Source organism: Micromys minutus (assembly GCF_963924665.1).
Source record: "Micromys minutus genome assembly, chromosome: 2".
Lineage (NCBI taxonomy): Eukaryota > Metazoa > Chordata > Mammalia > Rodentia > Muridae > Micromys > Micromys minutus.
Genome location: NC_137971.1, coordinates 5,091,423 through 5,116,118, shown reverse-complemented (window position 1 = coordinate 5,116,118; position 24,696 = coordinate 5,091,423). Strand labels below are relative to the sequence as shown.

Here is a 24,696-nt window from a genome sequence, read left to right as displayed (position 1 = left end):
GTTCTTCACTTTTCCCAGGATAGGGTTTTCTTCCTTAGGCACATCTGATTCCGTGAGGGTAATTCAGCCTGTTGGATGAAGTGGCCCCAGACAGTTCAGGCTGCGTGCGGTGAGGGGAAGACAGGGGAAGACACGGCTATTAGTAATAAATATCAGCTCTGAAGGAGTTAACGGTGGCCTGCCAAAGTTTGGCATCATGAAAATAAATGTGAAGCCTGCTAGGCATTAGCAGGGCCCGGCACATTTACAGAGCTTAATTAGTACGAACTGTAATTGTGCATGGTCTGCCAGAAGAAGTAATAGTCAGGAAAGCGGAGTCCCTCTCTTGCAGTCTCCAGTTTAAAACCGATAAATCACTTGCATATTTGTGTAGTGATTCAAATGGAGCTCAGACCTCTCCCATCCCAACATGTGGTAAATTGTAAAGTCAATGAATTGCAGATGTAGGCTACAGTGAGATCCTCTAAGAAAACGCACAATGAATGGGAAAGAATGATGCTATAAATATTTACTGAGAAGATAACTAGGCTCCCCCGTGCTAGGTCAATTATGATGCACTAAATATATTAGTAAAAATGCTGAGAAAATTTCAGGGAGGATCCGTGCGGGTCTTCGGGTGGGTTTGTTTGTTTTAGAAAGTGCTATTGTCGCGTCAGTCTTGTCGGAGGAATCGGAATGGCGTACCCAGGGAAGGACACGTGAAGTCCACATTAATGCAAATTAATTCGTTATGAGTTGTAACTCTGGGACCGCTAAGTGGAGTAGTGACTGCGCATCGTTCCAAGGGTGTTCTGTAGCAAGTGTTAATGAAAACTGCCTCGCTAAGAACATGCCTCAGCACTTCAGCCCACGTGCCCCTGTGTGCTAGAAATGGGCTTTAGCCTCGCTCCCAGACGAAGAACTTTAATTATGTTTTGATGTGTAAAGAACACCAGCTTGTCTTCTCCTCAAAAGCCAACCCAGAAAAAGCCTACAGCCATCAGCACTGAGCTCAACCCCAGCTTCTCTTTGCCAAGAAAAGCAGGAAAACAATGAAGGGGGCATCCCCCAGTAGAGATGCAGAGAAAACTTTCTTGAAGCGATTTCTCCCCCCCTCCCCCTCCCCCTCTCTTCTTTTTAGAGGATTCTGGTCTCAGGCAAAGTTGCAAGTCAATACTTCTTTCCCCCAAAGTGAGTAGGTGGATGTGTGTGGAAGCTGTAAAAGCTAACGATCCAGCTCTGACTCATAGCTCATGGTTTCAGGTTGAGGAAGAGAAAGAAAGAAAGAAATTAATGAGGGTGACTAGACATTAGATGGAATGGTGAGCCACTGAGCGGAGCTGCTCTTGGGTCTGGAGGCATCTCTTCCGTGGCATGTGTGAGGTAGAATACGAGGAAGTCAAGAGGCAATGCTTTTGTCAGACAGTGGTTTTAGGATGCCGCAAAGAATTTCTGCTGGATCTTCTTGGGGATTGGAAACCCGGGAATCTACTAGGTATCTGGGTTTGGATCTCCTCCTGAAGTTAGAGGCATATTGGTTACTTCTTCATCGGGCATTATCAGTGTGGGTGGAAGTAACCCCAAGTCCTGGGCAAGAGGACTTTATTTCCCGCTGAATGAGAAAGGCTGTCTGTCCATCTGAGACCAGGGCTGTAATGGGGCAGGGTGCATTTCCATGACATGAAAGTGATCTGATTTTGCAGCCTCAGTTTCCCCAAAAGGATGAGGACCTAAGACAAGGTTTCAGACATACTTGGAGAAAGAAACACAGTTTTCTCTTGAATTGTAGCGATATGGAAGTTAGATTTCAAATGAGTGGACAGAAGAAAATCAGACCAAGACCCAAGAAAATTAAGCCACTTAGGAAATGGAACTGATGTGTGTGTGTGTGTGTGTGTGTGTGTGTGTGTGTGTGTGTGTGTGTGTGTGTGTACAAGCGCATGCGCATATGTGTGCAATCAGATAGATATGAGAAAGCCAGCTGATTCATGAGACTGAATAATAGGCACATGCCGTTCCCTTTAGTGAACTGAGCTGGTATAGTAGCTACTCTTCTCCCCATTGGGTGTCTGTTGTTTTGTTTGTGGCTTGGAGCACAAGAGTCCTGTGGTCCACAAAGGCTGTTTCCTCTTCTTTTTGTCGGTATCTCTGATTTCCAGTATCTGCAGCATCAAATTTAGTCTGTGGTCATGATTAGATATAAAAGCAGAGGAGTGGAGATTGGGTACTAAGTGAAGCAGTTACTCAGTGTTGCAAGTGTATGCCTAAAACTGCCCAGTCTTTCTGACTTTTCTGGATAAGTGGGGACCTGGTTATTTGGGTCCTCTAATAAAGACAGGTGCTGGGCTGCTTCCCTAGCAGGGGAAGGTGTCGTTTTGTGGGGCTCCCTTGGAGGCAACAAATGAACAGAGGATCCTGGAGTCTTTTGACTCCCTTGACTGTCCAAGGGGAGAAGCAACTGTCCTAGGCATAAGAAACCACAACGGTGTGATGAGGAGGTGACTTGGAGCCTTTCAGGTGACCTGTGCCGAAATGATCAAACATGGAGCACCTCCTTCTTAATTTCAGAAATGAAGAAATAAGCCATTTTGTCCTGGACTCTTGTCTCTCCACACCCTTTCAAGACACAGGCCTAAGCATGTTTTGTTTTCTCAGTCCTCTTAGTGGGGGTGGGAGACAGAGGCAAGCTAACAGGAGACCAGTTCAGTTTGTCCTGTCAGGTTTGTCCTGAGCATCTGTATTTTATCCTTAGGAAGCCGGACAGTAAACAAGAAGGCATCTTCGAGTTTTAAAGGGAAGGCAAAAAAAAGCTGTTAAAGTGTGTGTTTCAGAAAGGGGTTTTAGAGAGAAAAGGAGGTAGAAACCCCCGAAGAGAAACAAGAGCAATTGGTATTTCTGTGGCTGGAGGTACCTGCAGGCTCCAAAGTCTCGGCAGCACAGTGGTTGGTTGCTGGGAGAGATCTTACTTAGCATCTGAGGGAGCCTTTTGCACAGGCTGGGGGCTGTGAGTGAGTAAGAGGATTTCTGTGTTGCCAGATACATTGTTTGGAGGTGTTAAAATGGTGTGAGGCTGGGTGTATGTGTACAGAGGAATCTCTCTGTGCAGGCATGTGTAACTGGAGGTAAACTGACTTGGTCCTTGATTCAGGTCTCCCTCCTAGTGCCTTTAGAAACTCCTGTATATGCATGTGTGCTTACAGCTTCACCATGTTAATTGCAGCATTCACTGCAGGCTCCTTGGTGCTGTATGGGAAGGCGATGAACGCAAGCATTAAGAACGGGGCTGGACAAGTGAAAATTACATTTGGCATAGCCACAGTTTCATTAATTTATTCATAAGACGATGACTAAAATGAAATTATTTTCCACGGCCTATCCACAGTTATCAGGTGTCTATTCAATTTTAATTGACAATCTAAGATTCCTGTGGTTACCCCGAGCACAGATTGCCTGGGGCTCCGCAGGGTTTGTGGGAAGGGAGGCTTGGACAAGTTTCCATTAAGCTCTGAATTGGGCAATTGGAAAAGAGGAGAATAAAACTGTTGAAAGGAAGGACCAAGTTGTTACTGTTGCCTGTTCTGCTGAGGAGAGAGAACCTCCTCTTGGACAAGAGTTGTTCTCTCGCCAGGAATTCCAAACTCGCAAGATCTGTCCACCACACAAAAGTTGTTTTAAGGTGATGGAAAATTGTCACAGTAATGAATGAAATCCCGACTGGGGTGGGTGGGTGGGTGAATGGGGGTGGGGGGGACAAAGGGTTCAGACGGCTCTCTCTCTCTCTCTCTCTCTCTCTCTCTCTCTCTCTCTCTCTCTCTCTCCTTCTTTTTTCCCCCCAGCCAATCATTTTGGCTTCTTGGATGTGTGGGGGCCTGGTGCTCGGAGACAGTAGCACTGTACTTTATCCACACTAACTTGTACCAGGGGAGAGCATGTATCTCTTTGCTTTGGCATCTCCAGAGATTATTGTTATTTTTGCCCAACCTTAGTTTGTCTTCTTTTAATTTTGATGAACATGTTTTGTTACATAAAACACACATAGTTTTTAGTTTTTTTTGGCGGGGGTGAGGAGGTGTGGGGGGGGGGCTGTTGTGAGCTTCTTCAAGTTCATTGTGTCCTAAAAAAAGGTCGTGGCTTTAGACTGTGCTGTTACTCTGTTCCATTCTAGCTCAGAGTTTATGGGAAGTGCTACCCTTTTCAAAAGAGCAAATAGACCCCAATGAACGACTTTTTTTTGCAGGAAACAAGATGACATTAATTGAGTTTGAAACTCGCCTGCAGCCCCAAAGGCACTTGAAACTCAGAAGGGCTCTGGTAATTTAATTCTGGAGCAGTAGTGATCATAGTTTGTGCTGATGTAGAGGATAAGGTAGATGTTCATGCAGGTGTTTGGGGGCGGTACCCCGAATTACCTGCTGCTGGGGTGGCATAGGCAGAGATTTCTCTTGGTTATCTGACCCTTCCTAGTCTATTTGTGTATGGTAATGCTGAGTCCCTGCCCCTTCCCTCCAGGTCATTTATAAAATGTCCTAGTCCCTGGAGCTTGGTTTCTCAATGAGTAGCATCCTAAGGTTGTAGTCTTTGGGAGGAGGAGGATTTGAGAACCCTGTGGGAGTTGTTCACAAGAGCGGTGTGTGTGGCTGTAGAGGGAAAGACCCATTTGAAAGTGTTGGTTCCAGGAGTAAGCGCAGAGTTATTGAGGGGTGGTTCTTCACCTGCCTGGGACTGTTGAGCAGTGCTTGGTTCTCTCTAGGGGGAAGTGTAGATGACTATAGTGTGGGTTGTGGAGATGTCTTAGGATCTGCTGGCTTAGTCATGGTGAAAGAATGCATAAGGTACTGGGTGGCCCCTGAATTCCGTGGAGACATTTGTTTTCCCAGAAATAGATTGGCATCTGAGAGCCAGGATTCAGTTGTTAGAGATATAGGGGGTGGGGCTTGTACTTGATCCAGGCCAGTGGCTTCTCACAGCCTTCTCTCTGCTTTCACTCTTGCCTGTGTGTCGCCCACAGTTGACTTTTGCAGCACCCTGTTAAGTTTCTCCAGCCTTCTGCTCAGCACCCAATGGCTTCCTCTGTGTCTTTATGGGCTTCGGTCTCTGCTTCCCTTGTCATTGATTCTCATCCCTGCCCCTCTCCCCTTCGCTTACTAAATGGGTGCTTTAAAAAACAAAGCAAGCAAGCAAGCAGCAAGCAGGCAGCAAGCAGGCAGCAAGCAAGCAGCAAGCAAGCAAGCAAGCAGCAAGCAAGCAAAAACCTAAATCAGCAGTTCAGATGTGTGTGATCACCCTCTCTGTAATAATGGAGGTCCACAGGTCTTGATTAAATGCCAGAGCTGCAGATCAGTCTAGGGAGGTTTGTCTACTATTCGTGAACTGCTTAAGATGTTGTCTTGTAGTCCGTGACACAAGCAGAACGCTTTGATTTGGTTTCTTCCTACAGCTCCATTTTCAATCCGGCAGCACTCATTATTCTGCGTACAAAACGATTGAACACCAGATTGCAATTCAGGTAGGAGGCCAAGAGATTCTGAAGCTTGAATGACCAATGTGTAGGTCTCTTGTGTCTTTTTATTCTATGCCTACCCACCCAGATGATGTTGATGATGATGATGATGATGATGATGATGATGATGATGATGATGATGATGATGGTGATGATGATGGTGGTGATGGTGGTGATGATGATGATGATGGTGGTGATGGTGGTGATGATGGTGATGGTGGTGATGGTGGTGATGATGATGATGGTGGTGATGATGATGATGGTGGTGATGATGATGATGGTGGTGATGGTGGTGATGATGATGATGGTGGTGATGATGGTGGTACTGATAACAAATGATGGTGGTGCTGTCCTTATAGAGATGTGGTGGTGGTGGTTGGTGGTTTGAATTATTGAGGGAGGGTGGGAAGTGAAGAAGGACAGAAGAAATGTTCCTAAAGTGATTTAAAGACATGAAAAGAGAGATGAGTCTGTGTTGCTGAAGACTATCTTGACCAGGCTTCATGGGTACGCAGACCGCAGACTGGTGAAGGTACTGCCCTGTGCTGACGGAGGGACCCTGAGTAGAGAGTGGACCAGAGTTGACGAGCTGTGAATGGGAAGGCGGGAGAGGGTGTGGGGCAGGTGAGAGTCAAGGAGAGCAGCATCTTGCTGAGCGGAGAGGGTTGTTGATTGCTCTTGGGCCTCTTGACCCAAAGCAGCAGGGCCCAGCTGCTGATGTCCTGTTTCCTGTGCACCTAATGCTTTTATTCTTCTAAAACCAAAGGCTAAACAAATCACAGACTCATATAGATGTGGGCTGAACAGAAGCCAGTGGAGAGTCATGGCAGAGTCAGGACGACTAATGCACGCTTGTCTGTCGCACTGGCTTTGCTGTGAGGCTGTGTCTCATGCTGTCCCACGCCGTACCCCCACATCTGACTGTTCTGTGTTAACCCCTGGCAAGGAGGCTTCTGGGAGCCATGGCTGTGGGCTGTGGGCTCCTTTGAGTTGCTATTGGTTTGGTCTTTGGTAGGAAGCCTTTGCGGGTTACTTGTGCTGGTGTGTTTGTGCGTGTGGACGCGCCTACGTACAGGCGAGTGCAGGCAAAGGCACACATTTGTGAGTATACATGATTGTGTGATTCATATATGTACACATGTGTTCAGGGTACACGCAGATACACGTATGTAGATGGGAGTGTGTGCACATGTGTGGTCAAATGGAGCTTTCTGCTTCTCACCACCATACTGTGTCTTTTTAGCTTTGCCATTTTAGATCTGCTATTGAGGCGGCCATCTGCCCAGGTGAACGGGATTGTCCCTTCAGCGAGCCGCATGAGTCAGCGGGTCTTTCAAAAATTCAAAAATTTGGTTGGTTCCGAGTCATTTTCATTTTATTTCAAGACCAATAGTAAACTGGGCTTAAAACTATTTGCGTTAAGGCTGTGCTTGGCACTTGTGTGAGCACACATCTCCTGGCTCTTACTCCTCCGTGCTCAGACACTTTCAAAACGGGTGTGTGGTGAGCGTGAAGCTCCAGTTCTTTCTGGCACACTTCCTGTTGGAAGCTGCTTCCTTTTAAGGCCCAGTGAGTCTTGTTTTTAGAAAACAGTTTGGACTTAAGGCTTGGTTAGAGAATGAGACCAAAGCCCAGCTCTGGATGAATGTGCTGGTAATCAGTGTCCTCAGGCCTAGGAGGCCTGCCCCAGCACAGGAGGGCTGGAGGCCTGCCCCAGCACAGGAGGGCTGGAGGCCTACCCCAGCACAGGGGGGCTGGAGGCCTGCCCCAGCACAGGGGGGCTGGAGGCCTGCCCCAGCACAGGAGGGCTGGAGGCCTGCCCCAGCACAGGAGGGCTGGAGGCCTACCCCAGCACAGGGGGGCTGGAGGCCTACCCCAGCACAGGAGGGCTGGGAAGTCTTGTTACCTGGGGTGTGGGAATTGTTGAGGCTGAATAGGACAGTGATCCTTATCTTGGTGTGGAAAGGCTGGCTGGGGCCATGTCACTGGGAGACCAGCCCAAGACCAGCCCAGCCCAGCTGTTGAATCTTTACACCCGGCCCTGAAGTGTCCCTTGTTTGGAGGCGCAGTTCGTCTTTCTCCAAACCACCTGGCACGGTGCAGGCCATGTGAAGCCCTTTCTCAGGAGGAAGATGGAGTAAATTACAGAGCTTATTGTTTGGAGGACTGAAACCATCCCTGTCCCTCCATGAACAGGTGGTATTGTTCTCCTCTGCTTCTATTTGCTAAGGCCTGATGCCCGTGTGGGCAAACAGAGGGGCATTTTATTGGAGTAGCAGCAGCATGCTTTCAAAAGTGTCCATTCTCCTTCAGTGTCTGCTGGACCAGCACAAGGCCAAGCCAAGTGGCAGCTAGCTGTAGTTTTAGCGTGATCATCAAAGGATAAATGGCCAAAAGCAAAACAAAAGAAGCAGAGGGAAGAAGAAAAGGCATCCCAGACAGAATAAAATTGTTCTCAGAATTCTCTGGACATTTCAGACACCTGGCTGGAGAGGCAGGGAGGCCCCTCCTGGTACCCAGAAAACAGACCTGGCCTTCTCTGCCTTCTCTCATCCAAAGCTGAAATCCAACGTGATGTTGGGGCAGCAGTTTCTTCCCTGGAAACTTAAAACTGGATGAACCTTAATAAATACTGTATTTCAGCAGGAGCTGAGCTTGCTGCTCTCCTAAGCTCCGTCTTAAAATAACTTGGTAGTATGACACCAAGCATCACATGAGGTCCATTCCCGCCCGACCCCCCTTCTCCCTTCTCATCGCAGCTCTCCGCCAACATCACCATGGGTGTGAATGGCCTTGGAGTGACTCTGGACCACTCCTCCCCTAGTATCAGTCATGGAGCTGGGATTTTCCTGTATTTTTGATCCCGTCTCGTAGCCCTCTTTGGTTCTGAAAAGACAAGGGCAGAGAGACTGGCTGAGAACACTTTATACCTGGGCTAAAAAAACAAAGAGGCACAAAATATACACCACATGGTTATTATTAATAATGATAATAGATTATTTAATTCTGTTGCTGAGCACACGCACGTGTGTGTGTGTGTGTGTGTATGTGTGTGTGTGTGTGTGTGTGTGTGTGTGTGTGTGAGAGAGAGAGAGAGAGAGAGAGAGAGAGAGAGAGAGAGAAAGATGGAACACAGACCGTCCTGTATGCTAAGTTTGAGCTTGTTCCCTGAGCTGTACTCTAGACCACTGGCCTTTTCAAAGTGTCACCAAAGTGCCACATACTCCACAAGTGGTTAGTAAGGAGGAAGATGACCCTACAGATGTGTGAGCATCTGAGAGGCCTCACATCAGTGGGCAGCTGGGACTTGTGTGTATTTTAAGCATTTGAGTGTGTGTGTGTGTGTGTGTGTGTGTGTGTATGTGTGTGTGTATGGTACTTTGAGAGCATCTTGAGACGAACGTGAAGGAAAAGGCATGGCAGTGTTTCAATAAAACTTTATTTATAAATACAAACACTGGCTGTATTTGGCCTCTGGGATGAAGTTTTCTAATCTCTGATGAAATACTCCAAAGACTCTTCCCAGTGTTGTGGCTTCATCTTTTTTTCCCTGGACTGAACCTAAAATTCCAACAGTGGATTCCTTTGGCCTGTTTTTGTTTGTTTGTTTGTTTTTCTTGGCTTTATGTAAGTGGAGTCATGCAGTATATATTGCTCTGGGTTGTTGGATCCTTGGTTGTTTCCAAGCTTCCAGCTAAAATACAGGACTCATGGGTTTTATATGTCATTTGAAGGGTTGTGTGTCTGTGCGTCCTGTCTCACACTAGTAGATGCACTTGGGGGTGTCAAGGGGCGCACAGGCAGCTTTGTTTCCATTTTTAATAGGTAGGGGTCTGCTCACGGAATGTTGAGTGTCATCCTTGAAATGCACAGCAATCGGTGGTTGTGTGGAGAGTAGGTGGCCTGTTTGAGGTAGAGATCCAATGCTACCGTGTAGCTCCTCCCTCTGTAGGGTTGCTCCCTCATGCTGGAGTTCCTCCTCTGTTCCTAGCTCTTAGGAATTCCTCCACCAGCTCTGTTAAATGGTGAGGAAGAGACTCATGCTGACTCAGGAGGATGAACCCTAACTGCAAGAGCAGAGCTGCCTCCCGGGGATGGCCTGCAGGTGGTTGTGCACACAGTTAGGCATCTCTGTAGCTTGAGGGGACCTCTTCCAACATTCCTACCCGGGTCATTACTGCAGCCTCTTAGAGCAGCTCTGTAACCAAGGCCGAGACCTACAGAGGATGTTTCCCTAGGACCTCTGAAGAGCTACTTGAAAACCAATTAAGCTTTGTTTTAAGAGTATTTTGGCCAAAGGTTGATGTTTTAACACGAAGTCAGATGTGATTTAGGGGAAAAAGCTCTACATGCAACCAAAACAAACTGTGTAGACCTTTTGTGGTTGTTTTTCTCTGGAGATGTGAAGTGGTTACACACACACACACACACACACACACACAAGTGTGCACGCTTGTGTGTGTGGCCATAGACAACTCGGAGAGCATCCAGGAGAAATGGACTTTTGTTTGCACAGCTGAGCAGTGGAGACTTTGCAATGAGCTTTGCTTTCCCTCTCGTTCTTAAGCTTGCAAGATCTTATGTGAGCTCTCCAAAGCGCTTGATCCTATACCTCGTCTACTGGGGCTCAGTGGGGCCCCTGGCACCTCCTTCTGGGACTTGGTTACCTTTAGGATGGAAACCTTGCCCGCTTTGACTCTTTATCCTGGGTGTGAACAGGGTCTCCTGACCCACAGACGTGTGAGGTGCCAGGGCTGGAGCCCCTCATTCTGCCCTCTGGATGAGGATGGCTAGAGGTTACTACAGGAAGGTTTGTTCAGAATTGAGTGCAAAGGAATGGGGGTGCGGGGTCCTGGTTTTCCTCTTGTGGTTCTGAGATTGGCCTCTGTTTCCCTTAACCTGCCTTCTTCCCCATTCTCTTGCCCCGCCTTTCATCTCCTATGGATGTGCAGAGTTGGAGTAAGTGGAAAAGTTCCCAGAAATTAGTTCATTTGAGCTTCAAACTATTATTATTATCATAAATAATAATAATAAATAAATAAATCTTAAGACAGCGTGCCATGTAGCTCAGGCTAGCCTAAGCTCCTGGTGCTGCTGAGGGCACGGCATGCATACTGTGCCTGGCCTCGGTACTCGGAAACTGCCTGCTTGGATGTGAGAGTTCGAGGTCACTCTCCACAGAGGAATGGAGGTAGAGCCGGTGTGCTTGTGTGCAAGTGGGCTGGGGAGGCGTTCTCACTTGACAGCCTGAAGCAGTGGGTAGTAGCTCTCCCACTTAGGAGTTTCATTCACTGGAAAGGTATCTGTGAGTAAAACAGACAAATGCCCCTTGCTCTTGGTCGGCTGCTTTCTGTGGTGTTTCAGACACTGTTAAATTTTTTCTGCTTTTTTGTTTGTTTGTTTTGTTTTTACATTGATTCGGTGTGTGTTTTGGTGTGTGTGTGTCTATGTTTGTGTGTATGTCTATGAGTGTGTCTATGTATGTGTCTATGAGTGTGTGTGCCTATGCCTCTGTGGATGTGTCTGTGTGTGTGTGTGTGTGTCTGTGTGTGTAGCCCTGGGGAATGGAACTCTGTCATGCTGGTGACAAATACCATTGCAGACACTGGTTTCTAAGCACCACACCTTACTCTAACTAGTGGTTCTCAACCTTCCTAACTCTGCGACCCTTTGATTCAGTTCCTTATGTTGTGCTGACTCCCAACCATAAAATTATTCTTGTTGCTACCTTATAACTAAATTTGCTATTGTTATGAATCCTAATGTAAATATCTGTTTTCTGGTGGTCTTAGGTGACCCCTATGAAGGAAGGGTCGAGACCCATAGGTGGAGAACCACCGTTCTAGTGGCTAGATTTTCTGCTCAGTGCAAGAGCTGTTGCCTTCAGGATCATTGTTACTTGTGGTTTACGGGCTTGAACCAGGCCTGTCTCTGTGTCTGCAGTTCCATCTCTAATCACATTTTGTTTCTTTCAAGAGCCAAAGGTTGAGAGGCTGCCTTAGATTCTTCTGAAATCAACCCATTGATTATTTATTGGAAGCTCTGTTGTTTTCAGGTGCCCAGTGTTAACTGAAGGCTTCAGGTCTTCTCATGTGATATTGTTTTCTCCTATGGGTGAGAACAGACTTCCATTTCAGTGAGCTTCTGCCAAGGCCTTGGCCTCCCTGGCTTCTGTGAAGAGGGCATTTAGTTCTGAGAGGGTAACTGGGACAAGATGGCGGTTGCTGTGGGGGTCAGAGGCAACAACAGCAATAGTTGATAATAATAGCTTGTGCGTATTTAGTTCTGGTGCACTGGGTCAAGGGTTAAGTGCTTTCTCTGGGTTATTCATTGATCTCTCTGCAATGGGGGGGGGGGGGCAGGGCTGGGCGGCAGAGTTCCAGTCAGTATCTCCGATACCCCATTTTGTAGGTGAGGAAGCAGACACCTGATGTGTTATTTTTCCCCGGGGTCAGTTAGGATTCAAACCCAGGCTAGCGTGATTGGAGTGCTGCTGACATAGTTTCACGCTAAGCTGGCTGTTAAAGCCGAGCTCAAGGGTAAGGATGTGGCTGAGTGGTGAGTGCACGCCTGAGGCCTCGGGTTAGATTCCTAGTACTGGAAGGCTAAACAGAGGGCCTACCTGTTTTTAAAGCCCGTGGCTACCACCCAGTTTCCTGGACTGTACAGAGGGCCCATGGGACCTCTGCTGCGTGCACGTCCTGGGCGCTCTTCATTGGAGACTGCTGTTCTTAGTGTGTCCTGAATCTGAGCCACTATCTCCTGGGAACATCTCAGAGCTTGAGACCTGGGATCCTGTCCCAGGCTCATGCTCTGTATGTCTGGGACGGGCGCCTGCCTTTGTAATTTCACCATGTTACTGAGTGAATCCGGTGCCCTTGTTTGGGTCAGTGGAGAGCCATGGGTCCAAGGAGGTGGTTCCCAACTCTGGCCTCACATCACAGGTACCCCGGAAGTGCGAGAACAGGGCCCGGACACCTGGATTAGCAGCCTTTGGGTGTCAGGTCTAGCATCGGTTTAATAATGGCTTCCAGGTGACTTCAGTGAAACATACTTGAGGCTTTCTGGCCTTACATCCTGGAGTCTACTGTAGCTCCTGAAGGGTGGTGGTGGACAGTTGTACCAAGCTCCTTCCTCTTTTCTTTTTAGTGGTACAGAGGGCTAGTTTGATTCTTGCAACTTGACTTGTCCTACCTGGAGAAAAGAAACTGTCTGCATTCAGAGTTCTGCAGATGGCCCTGTCTGTTTTCAGAGTGCCCTGTGGACAGGGAGCCTAGGTTAGGACCGTGAGAAGAGATGTGTTGTGGCACCATGGGCAGGGAACGGGAGTCCTGGAGCAGAGGCGCTGGGGCAGGGCACCTGCATTTCAAACTAGCCAAACTTGACTCTTGGAACAGAGCAAAGGAAGAGTCCGTGTGGATAGCCCGTGAGTGGGCGACACAGAGAAGCAGACAGCTTTCACTTTTCCAGGGTTCTACACCTCAATGGGAGCGGGGCAAGGTGAGAATTGAGGGGTGCAGTACAGGTTTGTTTTAGTGTTAGATTATACGCATCACGTGTGCACCTGGTTTCCATGGAGCTCTGGAGAGGGCATTGGATTCCTGAAACGGCCGTAAGGTGATACTGCCGTACGGTGAAACTGCCGTAAAGTGATACTGCCGTACGGTGAAACCGCCGTATGAATGGTGTGAGGCACAATGTGGGTGCTGGGAATCGAACCTAGGTCCTCTCCAAGAGCTCCAAATGCTCTCGACCGCTGAACTCTTTCCCCAGCTCCTACACCTGTCTTTTTAAGTGCATGTGAGAATCTTGACTCTTAAGTCAACGGCAGCTGCCCTACACTGGCCGGATGAAATCTGCTGGCCTCGCTACACTTTATGGCCCCACGGCTCTCGCCCCGGTCGCTCCATCTGCGTCACGCCCCCCCCCCCCCCCCCCGCACATTCTTGGTCCACTCCGTCGTGCAGCATTGAGGGGGCAGCTTGTACTGGTATTGAGAAGATGGATTAGATGCAGGCACAGTTCTAGGTCCGGATCAAAAGGTGAAAACTAGTGTTCAGACAGCTGCCCCAGTGTCCCCACTGTGTGGGCCACAGTGGGTGCATATGGAGGCCTGGTCTGTGGCAGCCAGCTGGTTATGGTTTTTCAGCACGAGAGAGAGAGTTTATAAGTTCCGTCTTATGATATTTACGTCTTAAAAATGAAGTTCTTGACAACTATGGGTGCTGTTTAGCTGAGCACCGAACTTTCTAAATGGGTTAGAGCTGGTATTTACAGCCTTATCAAGCCTGGCACTTTGTTTCTGGAGTTTGGTTGGGACAGCTGGTATCAAGTCCTAATCAAGCAGATACTGCCCCCTCCCCCTTTGGCTGGCTCGCCCTGCTGGCAGCAGAGTTCTCCCGGAGGGGTGGTCCTATGCCAACCATGGCCTGGCAGTAAATTTAGTGCATAATCAGATTGCAAAAGAAAGTTTCAAAGCAGCTACATGCACTGTGTAACTTATTATAGAAAGAAACATTAGAATCAAAGGTGTGTGGGCTCTTTGAAGCATCCTCACAAAAACCTTGGTTTTGAAGCATGCCTTTAGAAAAGCATTGCTTACACCAGTTTCCAACCAGGCAGGGGGCTGGGCTGCAAACATCCCTGCCTTTGCTATTGGATGGAGGTGGGGTGATTGACAGGTAGGGTGGGGTGGCTTAGCACAGAATCTGTTGGCCTTAGGGCCGGTGAGATTTTGCCCAAGTGGCAGAGGAAACTATCTGTATTACCATCTCTGCCCACCCGCTCAGCAGCAACGTGGCAACTAAAAGTACTCCCAGAAAGGACTTGGTGTTCCTCGGGGGTCAGAGTCACCTCTGGTTGGGAAAGTGTATGTCTTCCCACTGATGCGGTCATAGCCACACCCCTGCTGCTATTGCATTTTAAAAGGACAGGAGGCTAGGTGGGGACTGTGAGGGTGTGTGTCACAGATAGCCTGGGGTTGAGTCTCTGGTGTGCCAAGCTTCCCACTCTGTGAAATGGGGTAATGGTGGCTCCTGAGGTGGTTTCCTGGGGTGGCTGAGAGCTGAAAGGGGCAGTGTTTGGCATGGGCTGGGCAGTGCAGCGGTGCTCAGAAGGGTACGTGCTGAAGGCTCGCTGCCGTCTTTGCCACTGACACCCACAAGGCCCGTGTTTGCAGGTCTGGAGTTCGGCTCATCCTGACATGCAGTGTGTATTGTGTTTGCTTTCAGGCCCCTCACGTATGATGGATTTGATAGCCTTGGCTATCCGGGATGGGGAACATAGATTTATGAGTCCTGTTCATTGCTGTTTACACTGGTCTTATGCCACATAAACGTTCTGCCTCAACTCTGTGACAATGTAGGGTGTCCCTAAGGGCTGGGATCATGTTTTGCCCCTATTCGAATGCTCCTGGTCAGAGCCCTTGTAGGTGGACAGGAGGCGCTAGTGTTAACTACTGAGTGTTAAGATGACAAGTACTCACATCTGTGGGTCATGACACTTTTTAAGGCTTTGACAGCTGCCGGTCATTTTCTCAGAGGGCTTTACTGCTTGTGGGTGCGTAAGCCACATAACCTAGTCCCTTCTACTCTCACACTCAGCGCATTTCTGAATTTTTGAGGTTAAGATGGAGCCCCAGAGCAAATAGATGACCTGGGTAGAAAGCTGGGCAATGTCCAAGACTTGGAAATGGATGTCCGGGGGTGGTTTACTCTCCGAGGGGTACTAGGAGACTTCCCACTGCCCTGCAGGGAAGACAGCCCTGTGTCAATAGTTTCTCGGTTGATCCCGTAAGCATTGTTGATGATTGAAATTGAAGAATCGCCAGGACAATTCATCTTGAGGAGCGGAGAGCATGGGGCGTGAGTCAGGCTGCGGGGAGCAGACATTGACATACGGACCGTCATCAAACTAATTGTTGTTTGAATTACCTGTTATGATCCGATGACAAATCTGCCTTGCTCCTGTCACTGGAGCAGAAAATGTAGCTTGAATTGGCGTGATGTTAGCAAGTGTAAACTGTACTTCAACAAGATGGATAAACCCAATTATGGGGCAGACCTGTAGAGAGAAAATCCATTTAAATCTCGTAATGTTAAGCAGAGCTGTGTTTAATTCATTTGGACCAATTTGGGGATGATGTATGAGCATTGGTGAACATTCGTCAAAGGGGTGACCGTGGGCAAAATGTGATGTGCCGGGCTGCGGCCACTCTTGTGAGGCAGCTGCGTGTCGGCCTACACTAATGGCGGGGAAAACCAGAATGACAAAAAGATGTACTCAGGGCCCAGGGGAATGGCGTTGTGTAGATGAACCAATAAGGAAAAATATACGAAGCAGAAAAGGGATCTGCTTTTCCTGAATGCCAAGTCACTGACAGACCAAGAGAGAGAGAGAGAGAGAGAGAGAGAGAGAGAGAGAGAGAGAGAGAGAGAGATCATGTCAGGAGAAAGTGAGATTATTTTATACATGGCAGGATATTTAATTCTCTGTTGGAAAGTTAAACGGGCCTTATGTTCTGAGAAACGTGTATGATGAATATTTGAACACATTTTAAAAGTCTTGCCTATTTAACAGCTATTTTGAATAGCATGATTTGAACAGTTGTTGGATGATGTTGCTTTACACATGGTAGGTGCTTTATACATGGTAGGCACTTTACTAATTATGGAAATGAAAGCTCTGAACCAAGGGAGGGGCTCTCTCAGCTAGACACCCGAGCTCCTGAGGACACAGACGAAGGGCCTTTGTGGTGGTTTCTACTCTGCGGTCTCCCCTGGCTTGGCTGACTCAGGTATTTGTTTAATTGTGTGACGGTGGATGGATTTGATTTACATTCTGTTCTTCTGAAGTCGCACTGTTAAGTTTTCCTTTAATAATTGTAGTAACATCTTATTTAACCCGTGTGCATGCATGTGTATGTGCTGACTGGCACACACACCAGGACACGTATGTAGGTCAGAGGACAGCATGTTTGAGTCCATTCTCTCTGGGCACTGGGTGGGTTATAGAATCCAACTGAGGTGGTCAGCTTTGGTGGCGGATGCCATTACCTGCTGAGCCATCTCACCCTCCCTGCTTCCACAGGTCTTATGGAAGTATATATCATAGATTAAGCATACTCCCTGGGTTTTGGTTTTTATTGCTCTGTAGCATTGGCTTTCCAGCGTGTCATTGGAAGCCTGCAGTCTCTTTATATTTTGGAAGGAGTGATGAAGTCTGATAGCCTCACTAATGGGAGGGGCTTACTTCCCTTTTTCCTTTTGTTTTGGGGGTTTCCTTTTTTCCTTTTGGATTGGATTGGACTTGCAAGCTGCAAAGGAAAACTCAGCCTACTTGGACAGTGGGTCCTTAGGAGTGCTTGACTCAGACCTGCTGTTCCCATAATTCCAGTGGCGTGAATGGAGGATGGTCCTGTCCTTGGGGGATGGTCTCCCTTATGGTGCATGGTGTACGATTGGCTTGTTCCTTACAGAGCTTTTGTCCAGAGGCATATCGGGTAGAAATTTCCTTTCTTGCTTTTTCCAAGTTTCAACAGTCAGCAACTGTTTGATAAGAAAAGAATTAAAACCTTGTGGTAGCATCTTAACCCTGAATTCTGAGAATGTGAACCCCAGTCTAGTTACCACAAGATGGTAGGTAGAATATTTAGCAAAATTTAGACTACCCACTTCTCCAAAAAGCTCTCAATATATTCATTCGCCACCCCCATTAGCTATGCCCCATGGCAGACCTCCAAACAGCCCAGAACCGGAGGACCCAATTCTGTGGGCATAGTGTGCGTGACACACACCCCAGTTTGAAGGTGTCTGTCTATACTAGAACCAGCAGCCTGCTTTTTCCATTCTCTTACTTGGGGCCCTACTCTGGCTATGGAAGTGATTGGCAGGTTTATATTTTTGAAGGTGGGCTACAGATGTGAGCTGGGCAGGAGAGTGTGTTACACCTTTCTGGAGACCCAGTAGGGTCAGTGAAGTTGCCTCAGGGTGTCTTCTCTCCTCCCCCTTTCCTGGCTAACTTCCTGCTTTCTGTGTCAAAGCCAAGCTGAAATCTTTCAGCCACATATAGAGAGGAACCTTTGTCCTTCTGATTAGCTCCCAAGATATAAATACCTATCAAGGAAGGCCTAGGAGAGGAGTAGTAACCAGGGAAGCCCACATAGGGCTTTATTGATTTATGAAATGTACACAACTCAATTCAGGATTGTTCTACGAGTCACCGAGCCGTGAACTTGATTCTTATCCTCCGAATCAAAAGCAAACCTCCCCGAGTCCTTCCTCCTGCTCTGTAATTGCCCCGTTTTCGCTCTGGAGCCAGGCAGCATTTATTCCTTCCTGATTCCTGGAGTAGAACAAGCTTCTCCATAGAGAAACCCAACCCCCAGAGGAAGCAGCAGTCATGAGCAGCAGTTAATGCATCGAGACTTTCTCCCCCTCCGAAGAGAAATTAAAGAAAGGTCTGGGAAGGGCCCAAAGCTGACAGCTAGTCTGCCGGATCGCCAGTAGTTCCTGTGCACACTGTTTTGGTTTGTGTTTTCTTAAAACATGTCGTTGCTGTCACAGCTGTGAGTGAAAGCAGATGACAAATGTCACTCTGAGAATGGCCCAGCGTGTGAGGCATTTGTGGTGAAGGGCTCTTGCTCAGTTTGACTCCTCATCCTTGAGGTTTTGTGATGGGGCGGTCTCCTTCCTTGGAGGATTCCCTACTCTCACCCCCAACCCCCAGTTTGGGGGAGCGGAAAAAAAAAGAAATTCTGTTTCAGTTGGGTCAAATTTTCTGGTCAGTCTTGTCATTTCAAGATTGTTTAGGCATAAAATGACTTGCTTTTGTTATGGAGTTGGGGGTCTCATCACCCCAGTCTGTTTACTGAAGTGACAAAGTTGTACTTGTTGGCTGCCTCCTGCCCTCCTCTGGCTTGGAATTTGGGCTCAGTGGCTAAAGGAACCTGGCAGTGGCTTACATGTGACCGAAACCCAGGATCTGACGCATAGAGCGCATACTCAAAACCACAGGCCGCATGCAAAGAAGAGATGGTTTTGATTCCAGGCCTCGTGGGTCTGCTATCGCTACTTTACCCCGAGGGTGGAGTTCTTTATCTTTTGGTCTGACTTCTGGTTTGTGGTTTCCAGTCACCTCACGGTTGCTTGAGAGTCATGACTCTGGATGCTGTGGAGCTGGAGGGGGCGGTGATCAGGAGACTGCTCTGAACTGTTACTCAGGGCAGTGGGCTTTGAGGATGGATGTGGTCTTGGCAGATCCCTCTTGTGTCCCAGGCTTCTCCCTCTAGGGTTTCCAGACTCTCTTCCTGGGCTCTTAGTCTCCTGTCTGAAGATTGTGCTGGGAACAGTCAGGCCCACTTTGCGATGGGCTCCCTGTTCCGTGTGTTTCCCTATTTCCTGTTGCTTCTTTTGGCAGCGTTATGGTTTTCTCATTAACCAGTTTCCATTTCAGAGTTTTCTGATGGAACAGGGTCGTTTTCTTCCTCGCAACATCAATATTCCCCATTTTGTCGCTTTCTGGTTATTGTAGAAGCAACATGGTTTCATGCGCAGTTACGATGTACTGCTGGTCAGACTCGCTCCATTTTCTTCCTGTCCCTTCTCATGCGCACTAGACACATGAGGAATGTGGAAGGCCGTCACAGGGTCTAACCTAGTGCCCTGAGGAATGTGGAAGGCTGTACCACTCACTTACGGGTGAGTGTGGTAGAGTTCACTTTCTGAACAGAAGAGAAGAGTCACGGTGCAAGAGACTGTCCTCCACAATGCAGGGGGACTGGCCTCAGAGTCATTCAGCTTCTGAAGGGCATGAAATTGTTGAGTGCAGGACAGGAGTCTGTGCCTTCTGCTTGTGGTATCCCTTCTCTGGATACATTGTTCTTGCTCAGGTCTTTGTTCAAAATATAAATGTAGAAGCATTTACCTCTGGCTCTTGAAAGCAGACTTCTAGCTCAAGGCTTGTGAACTTAATCGCACATCTGTTTCTTTAGGAGGGATTTTTCTACAACTGTCCTGCTCAGGTTCTTGTTTGTCTGAATCTTAATGAGCGTGTAAAAGCTCCCTTCTCCTCTTCCTCCTCCTCTTCCCCCTCCTCTTCCCCCTCCTCTTCCCCCTCCTCTTCCCCCTCCTCTTCCCCCTCCTCTTCCCCCTCCTCTTCCCCCTCCTCTTCCCCTTCCTCTTCCCCCTCCTCTTCCCCCTCCTCTTCCCCCTCCTCTTCCCCCTCCTCTTCCCCCTCCTCTTCCCCCTCCTCTCCCATGCATTGGTTCCCAGGGATACAAGATCTGGGAAGTTTGGCACTATGGGATGAGGTGCTGACACCTTTGTGGCCAGTTTGCTGGAACTTTCTTTCGGTTTTGTCTGAGTGAGAAATCCATCAGTGACCAGCCAACTCGGGTCAGTTCACACTTAGACAGTGGTAAAGAAAGGACTTTGCCCAGGATGATTTATGTCACCAGGGCTTCGAGAAACGACATCGATTCTCCCCAATGACTTGAAAGCAGCCATTGCTTCTTTACCATCTCCTGGTTTTAAGGCTAAAGCCTCTTCATTTGCAGAATGGTGGTGTTAAAGCCAGTGCCTTAGGAGCTGTGGGTGTTTGTTGCTTTCTTTAAGTCTTCAGAGGCTCGTTGGAAAAGAGGAGGGTGAGACACGGAGGAACCAGAAGACTTTCCTAGTCAGTTGGGTTTCGTTTCTTTTAATGGCATGTATTGTGCGTGCATTTGCATGCTTCCTTGCATATGAACACACGTATGCCATTGGTGTGCTCAGAGGCCAGAGGTCAGCTGAAGGAGTTGGTTCCCTCCTTCTACACGAGTCTCTTCTACAAGAATGTAGAATTAAGTTTGTCAGGCTTGGAAGGAAGTGCCATTACCTGCTGAATCATCTTTTTGGGGCTCTCTTTGGATTTTCTATTCACAATTTCTTCTTGGTGTGTGTGTGTGTGTGTGTGTGTGTGTGTGTGTGTGTGTGTGTGTGTATATAAAAGTAGGTAAGTGTGGTTATCCTTCCCAAGCCTCCCCAAGATCAATAATAATGATGATGATGATGATGATGATGGTGGTAAACTTGTTTGTCCATGCCTTGCCAATGAAAGCTTTTGTGTTTTGGTTTATTTTTACTGATTTATTTCTGGCACTGGCCATATCTTTCTGGCTGCCAGTGATCTTAGACTATGGACGTAGCTCCCATTTTCTCGTGCTGCGCCCGGTAGCTCAGATGGCAGAGTTGGCAACAGGAGCTGTGATTTGCTATCTGAAATATCTTAATTTATTATAACTGATATCCAGCCTCTTCACCTCCAATTAACACCAACACTGACCTATTTCCCTAGGCAGCACTTGGTGAGACCAGGTATTTTCCTCTGGGGAGAGCCTCATTTTGTGTATAATGGTGGCAGAATTAATTATGGATAAGGCAAGGAGCTGAGCCTCCAATGACCTGGCTGTGGATGGATGATTTTCTGTCTTGCCCCTTACTCAGCTGTGAAATGCCTTCATTGGATGTGTGCAATAGCAGAGTCGCTGGGAAACTAGAAGAACGTTCTTGTGGCTTTAAAAGCTTTTGTGTGGGCCTAGGAGTGCAGCTCATTGGACTGGTGCCTGTTCTAAGGGTGGAAGGACCTGGGTTTGATCCTCAGAACCATGAAAGTGAAAGTCTTTTTCATTGAAAGGAGGGATGTGACCAGAGCCATGTACTGACTGCGCAGTGCTCTGAGGATGACTTCAGCCATAGAATAGGTTCTTTTAGGGTTAAATGAGACAGCACACGAACAGGGCCAGCACCAGGGAGCGATGCTGTCCTCCTGGTCCTACAGCAGCTGGGTTCCTTGGCTCCTGCCTCTAGCAAAGTAGATAGAACTATGGAGTGGACTTTCCTGTGTCTTTTTCTTCCATGTTTTATGGGCACCTTTCTTCTGCTTCTCAGAAGCCATCAGGGGTGAATTCTGCCCAAATAAACAGATTTCAAAACACGGCTTTGAATTAAACTTCAGACTCATTCTATTGAATGAAGCAAATTCACTTATTTCTAAGAATTTAACTCCCACTGGAGCCGTCCCCTCCCCCAGTACGTATGTATAAACACATACATCGATCTCCTTTTTTTTTTTCTCTTGTATTACTACGAGGATCAGTTTCTTCTGGCTTAATTCCAGGAACAACATGCCTGTCTTGTTTCATCGTTGAGGGGAAACAGTCTGAAGGCACCGTAATTCCTTAAATTGGATTTCAATTCTTGATCCCCTTATAGTCAGTAAACAGAGTGTTCTATGAAACACTGTTTAGGAGCAAGACACTTTCAACCTTGCTGTTTGCAGTGTTGGGGCTCTGTGGGCTGAGGCTAAGTGTGTGTGTATGTGTGTGTGTGTGTGTGTGGCGGGGGGGGGCTTAGGAGGACAATGCCTCCTGCAGTAGGTCTACTTTAATGGTTGGGGGCATTAGTCACTCCAGGAAAACACTGATGAAAGTTGTGAAGGTTGTCTGATAGTGAGCTGTCTGGAGTTCAGCGTGGAAGAAGTGTGCACGTGTGTGTTTGCGTCTGTCCGTTTGTCTGTCTTGTTAACTATCATTAGTGCCATGGGCAGCTTCTGCGATGCCACTACAAAGCCTTGAAATTCCTATATTCAAATCAAAGGCACCCCGAAGCACAGATAAAGGCACCAGTGTAACCTTCAAAGAAGAGGGATTAGGAGAGCATTGGGGGTATTTTCCTGGGTAATTCTGCCTTCCCACCCTTTTCAGAAACATTGAGAGTGTGGCTGCTGCTCATTGTCCGTTTTGTGGGTTCCTGGGCTCTGGTGAACCCTCAGCTGTTTGTGGATCAGGAGCTGGATGGCTCGCAGCAAACAAAATGGGAATGCGTTGGCTGGATCTGAGATTGCTTCTGGGAGTGGGCTCCGCCTTCCTCTCGCCTTTCCTCCCTTCTTTCTCTGAGCTGCTTTTTTGAGAGCACCGGCTTGGCACCCACTCACCCAAGGACTGATTAGTTCCTGAAAGCAGCGGACCAATCGCTCACAGAAATGATGTCAGCTTTGCTCTGGGGTACATCAACTTGGATTTCTCATGCTTTATCTTATAAAGCCTAAATTAACAGCTGGTTTGGTTTGAGTTCTCCGGGATCTGACTAAGGGATTAGAGTTCATTCTCAAGTGAGTCAATCTAGTTTAATTTATTTCAGGTCTATCAAAAAAGATCAATCAAAGCTCTTTTGAAAGTAAAGCTATAATCGGTCTGCACACTTATAAGTCACTGTTCTTGCGGTACTTGGTTGGACAAATGCTCAGGCTGTGTCTAAGATGATGTATTAGAGCATTTTCTGCAACCCCCCCCCCCCTTTCTGGCTTCCATACCTTCCCTGGAAGGTTTTGAGGAAGTGTCATTTTGAGAACTTTGCTGAGATGGTAGCTCTGTCTCCCTCCTCTGCTTCCTTTTCTTGGGCAATGCAAGGTTTCTGGTTTGAAGATTTCTAGTTGGATGCGATTTAATACCCGGAGGTGAACAAGTCCAGCCTGTTTCATGTCTGTGGCTTTGCTCCCGGGCTTGGAGAGATTGTTGGGTAAAGACACGCGTTGAATTATTTCTCCAAAACATCTTGTCCTTTGTAAGGCTTAAGGTAGAAGCGTTTTCTGTTGAGGTTGATCTTGACTTTGTGATCTGGGAACTGCGGATTGATCACTGCTTCTTCAGTGCAGCAGAAAAAGACGCACTGAGCTGAGAGCTGTTCTAGATGCACATGATATACCCAGAGAGACGCGGGGACTAAGGAGGCAGGTGACTGAGACCTGGACCAGAGCCAGACGGAGTGAGTGAGTGTCTGTCAGTCCTGGTCGTAGTACAACATGGGACCTCACCTCAGCTTGAGCTTGCACCCCGATTTTTGTTTCCTTATATAAAACGGGTGCAATAAAATGATCTCTCTCAAGTGGTTATTGCCTAAATGAAATACTATAACTTTTGCTTTTATTTTCTTATAAAAGGAAGCTTCCTGCAAACAGTGTAAGGAAACCGAATCCTTTTTGAAATGATGTTCTTAATTTCTCTCTCTCTCTCTCTCTCTCTCTCTCTCTCTCTCTCTCTCTCTCTCTGTGTGTGATAAATAGGACTAGCAGGAACTATTTATCACCTCAGTGGTTAAGAGCACCGGCTGACTGGATTCTCAGCACCCATGTGGCAGCTCACAACTGTGGGACTTTAGACCCAGGGAATCCTCTGCCCTCTTCTGGCTGCTGATACCAGGCATGCATGTGGCAGGCACATGCGCAGATATAAAATAAGTACACATCAGTCGAAAGAGAAATATCCGTTTCGAGCTGTCAAGTGTCAGCTGTGCCTTGCCCGTAATGAGAGGGCAGTCGGTCGGAACCAAGTTCCGGGCAGAAGAACCTGCCATTTGGAATCCTGTGTCTTGTTTCCAACCCTGCCTCATCTCAATTCAAGGCCCACTGTTTGTCTGTGCTCCAAACAGCTTAGAGTGCTCTCCACTGGACTCTTTTAGTAGTTCCTTTGGGAAACAGGCCAGCTGAGTGCTCACTTCCCTCACCCCCATTTTGAAGGTGAGTGTGGTCAATCAAAGACTCCAGCCTCAGTTTTTTTAGCACTGACATGGGTCCAGCAGTGTCAGGAGTTTTGAGGTCTTTTCTGTCTCGTTGTGCCCCTGTCTTGTGTTTGAGATGTTCTCACTGTGTAGCTCAGGCTGTCCTGGAACTTCCTCTGTAGATCAGATTGCCTCAAAGTCACAGAGATCTGGTAGCCTCTGCCCACCCCCAAGTGCTGGGATTAAAGGTGTGCACCATAACCACCCGGCCTGTGTGTGCTTCTGTGAGTGTGTGTGTGTGGGGGGGTGGGGTTTGCCAATGCTGTGGAGGTCAGAGGACAACCTTGAGTACTGGATCTCCCATCTGCCCTTGTTTGAAGCAGAGCCTCAGTCATGTCTACAGGAGGCCAGTTGACACAGGAGTTTATGGGCATTCTCTTCTCTCCTGGTCGGAGCGCTGGGATTATATTCAGGCTCTGCCTTGCCCAGCTGTGTATGGGTTCCAGCATTTGAACTCAAATCTTCACACTTAGGCAGCAATCACTTCCCTAGTGTGAAGATCCTTGGTAGTTCTTGTTTTATACAGAAACTTAGGTCTTTGTTTTGCACAAAAAGAAAAGGGAAATAGTATTTTCTGTGAGTGTTTAGCATGGCCATCTTCTGAATCATTCTATATTTTTCAACCTG

The 24,696-nt window shown here is 47.7% G+C and overlaps 1 protein-coding gene across 11 annotated transcripts in view; it reads left to right on the top strand.

The window, feature by feature from the left end:
- The window catches only part of TCF7L2 (transcription factor 7 like 2), a 184,621-nt gene that overhangs the window by 7,212 nt on the left and 152,713 nt on the right, over nt 1–24,696 (top strand). For 6 of the 11 annotated variants that reach the window (XM_080912287.1, XM_080912278.1, XM_080912285.1 and 3 more), the window contains exon 4: nt 5,417–5,485. The exons of the other annotated variants lie outside the window; for them this stretch is intronic. In XM_080912287.1, the coding sequence (XP_080768413.1) occupies nt 5,417–5,485 (69 nt within the window). The remainder of the gene's footprint in view (nt 1–5,416; nt 5,486–24,696) is intronic. 11 annotated transcript variants of the gene reach the window in all.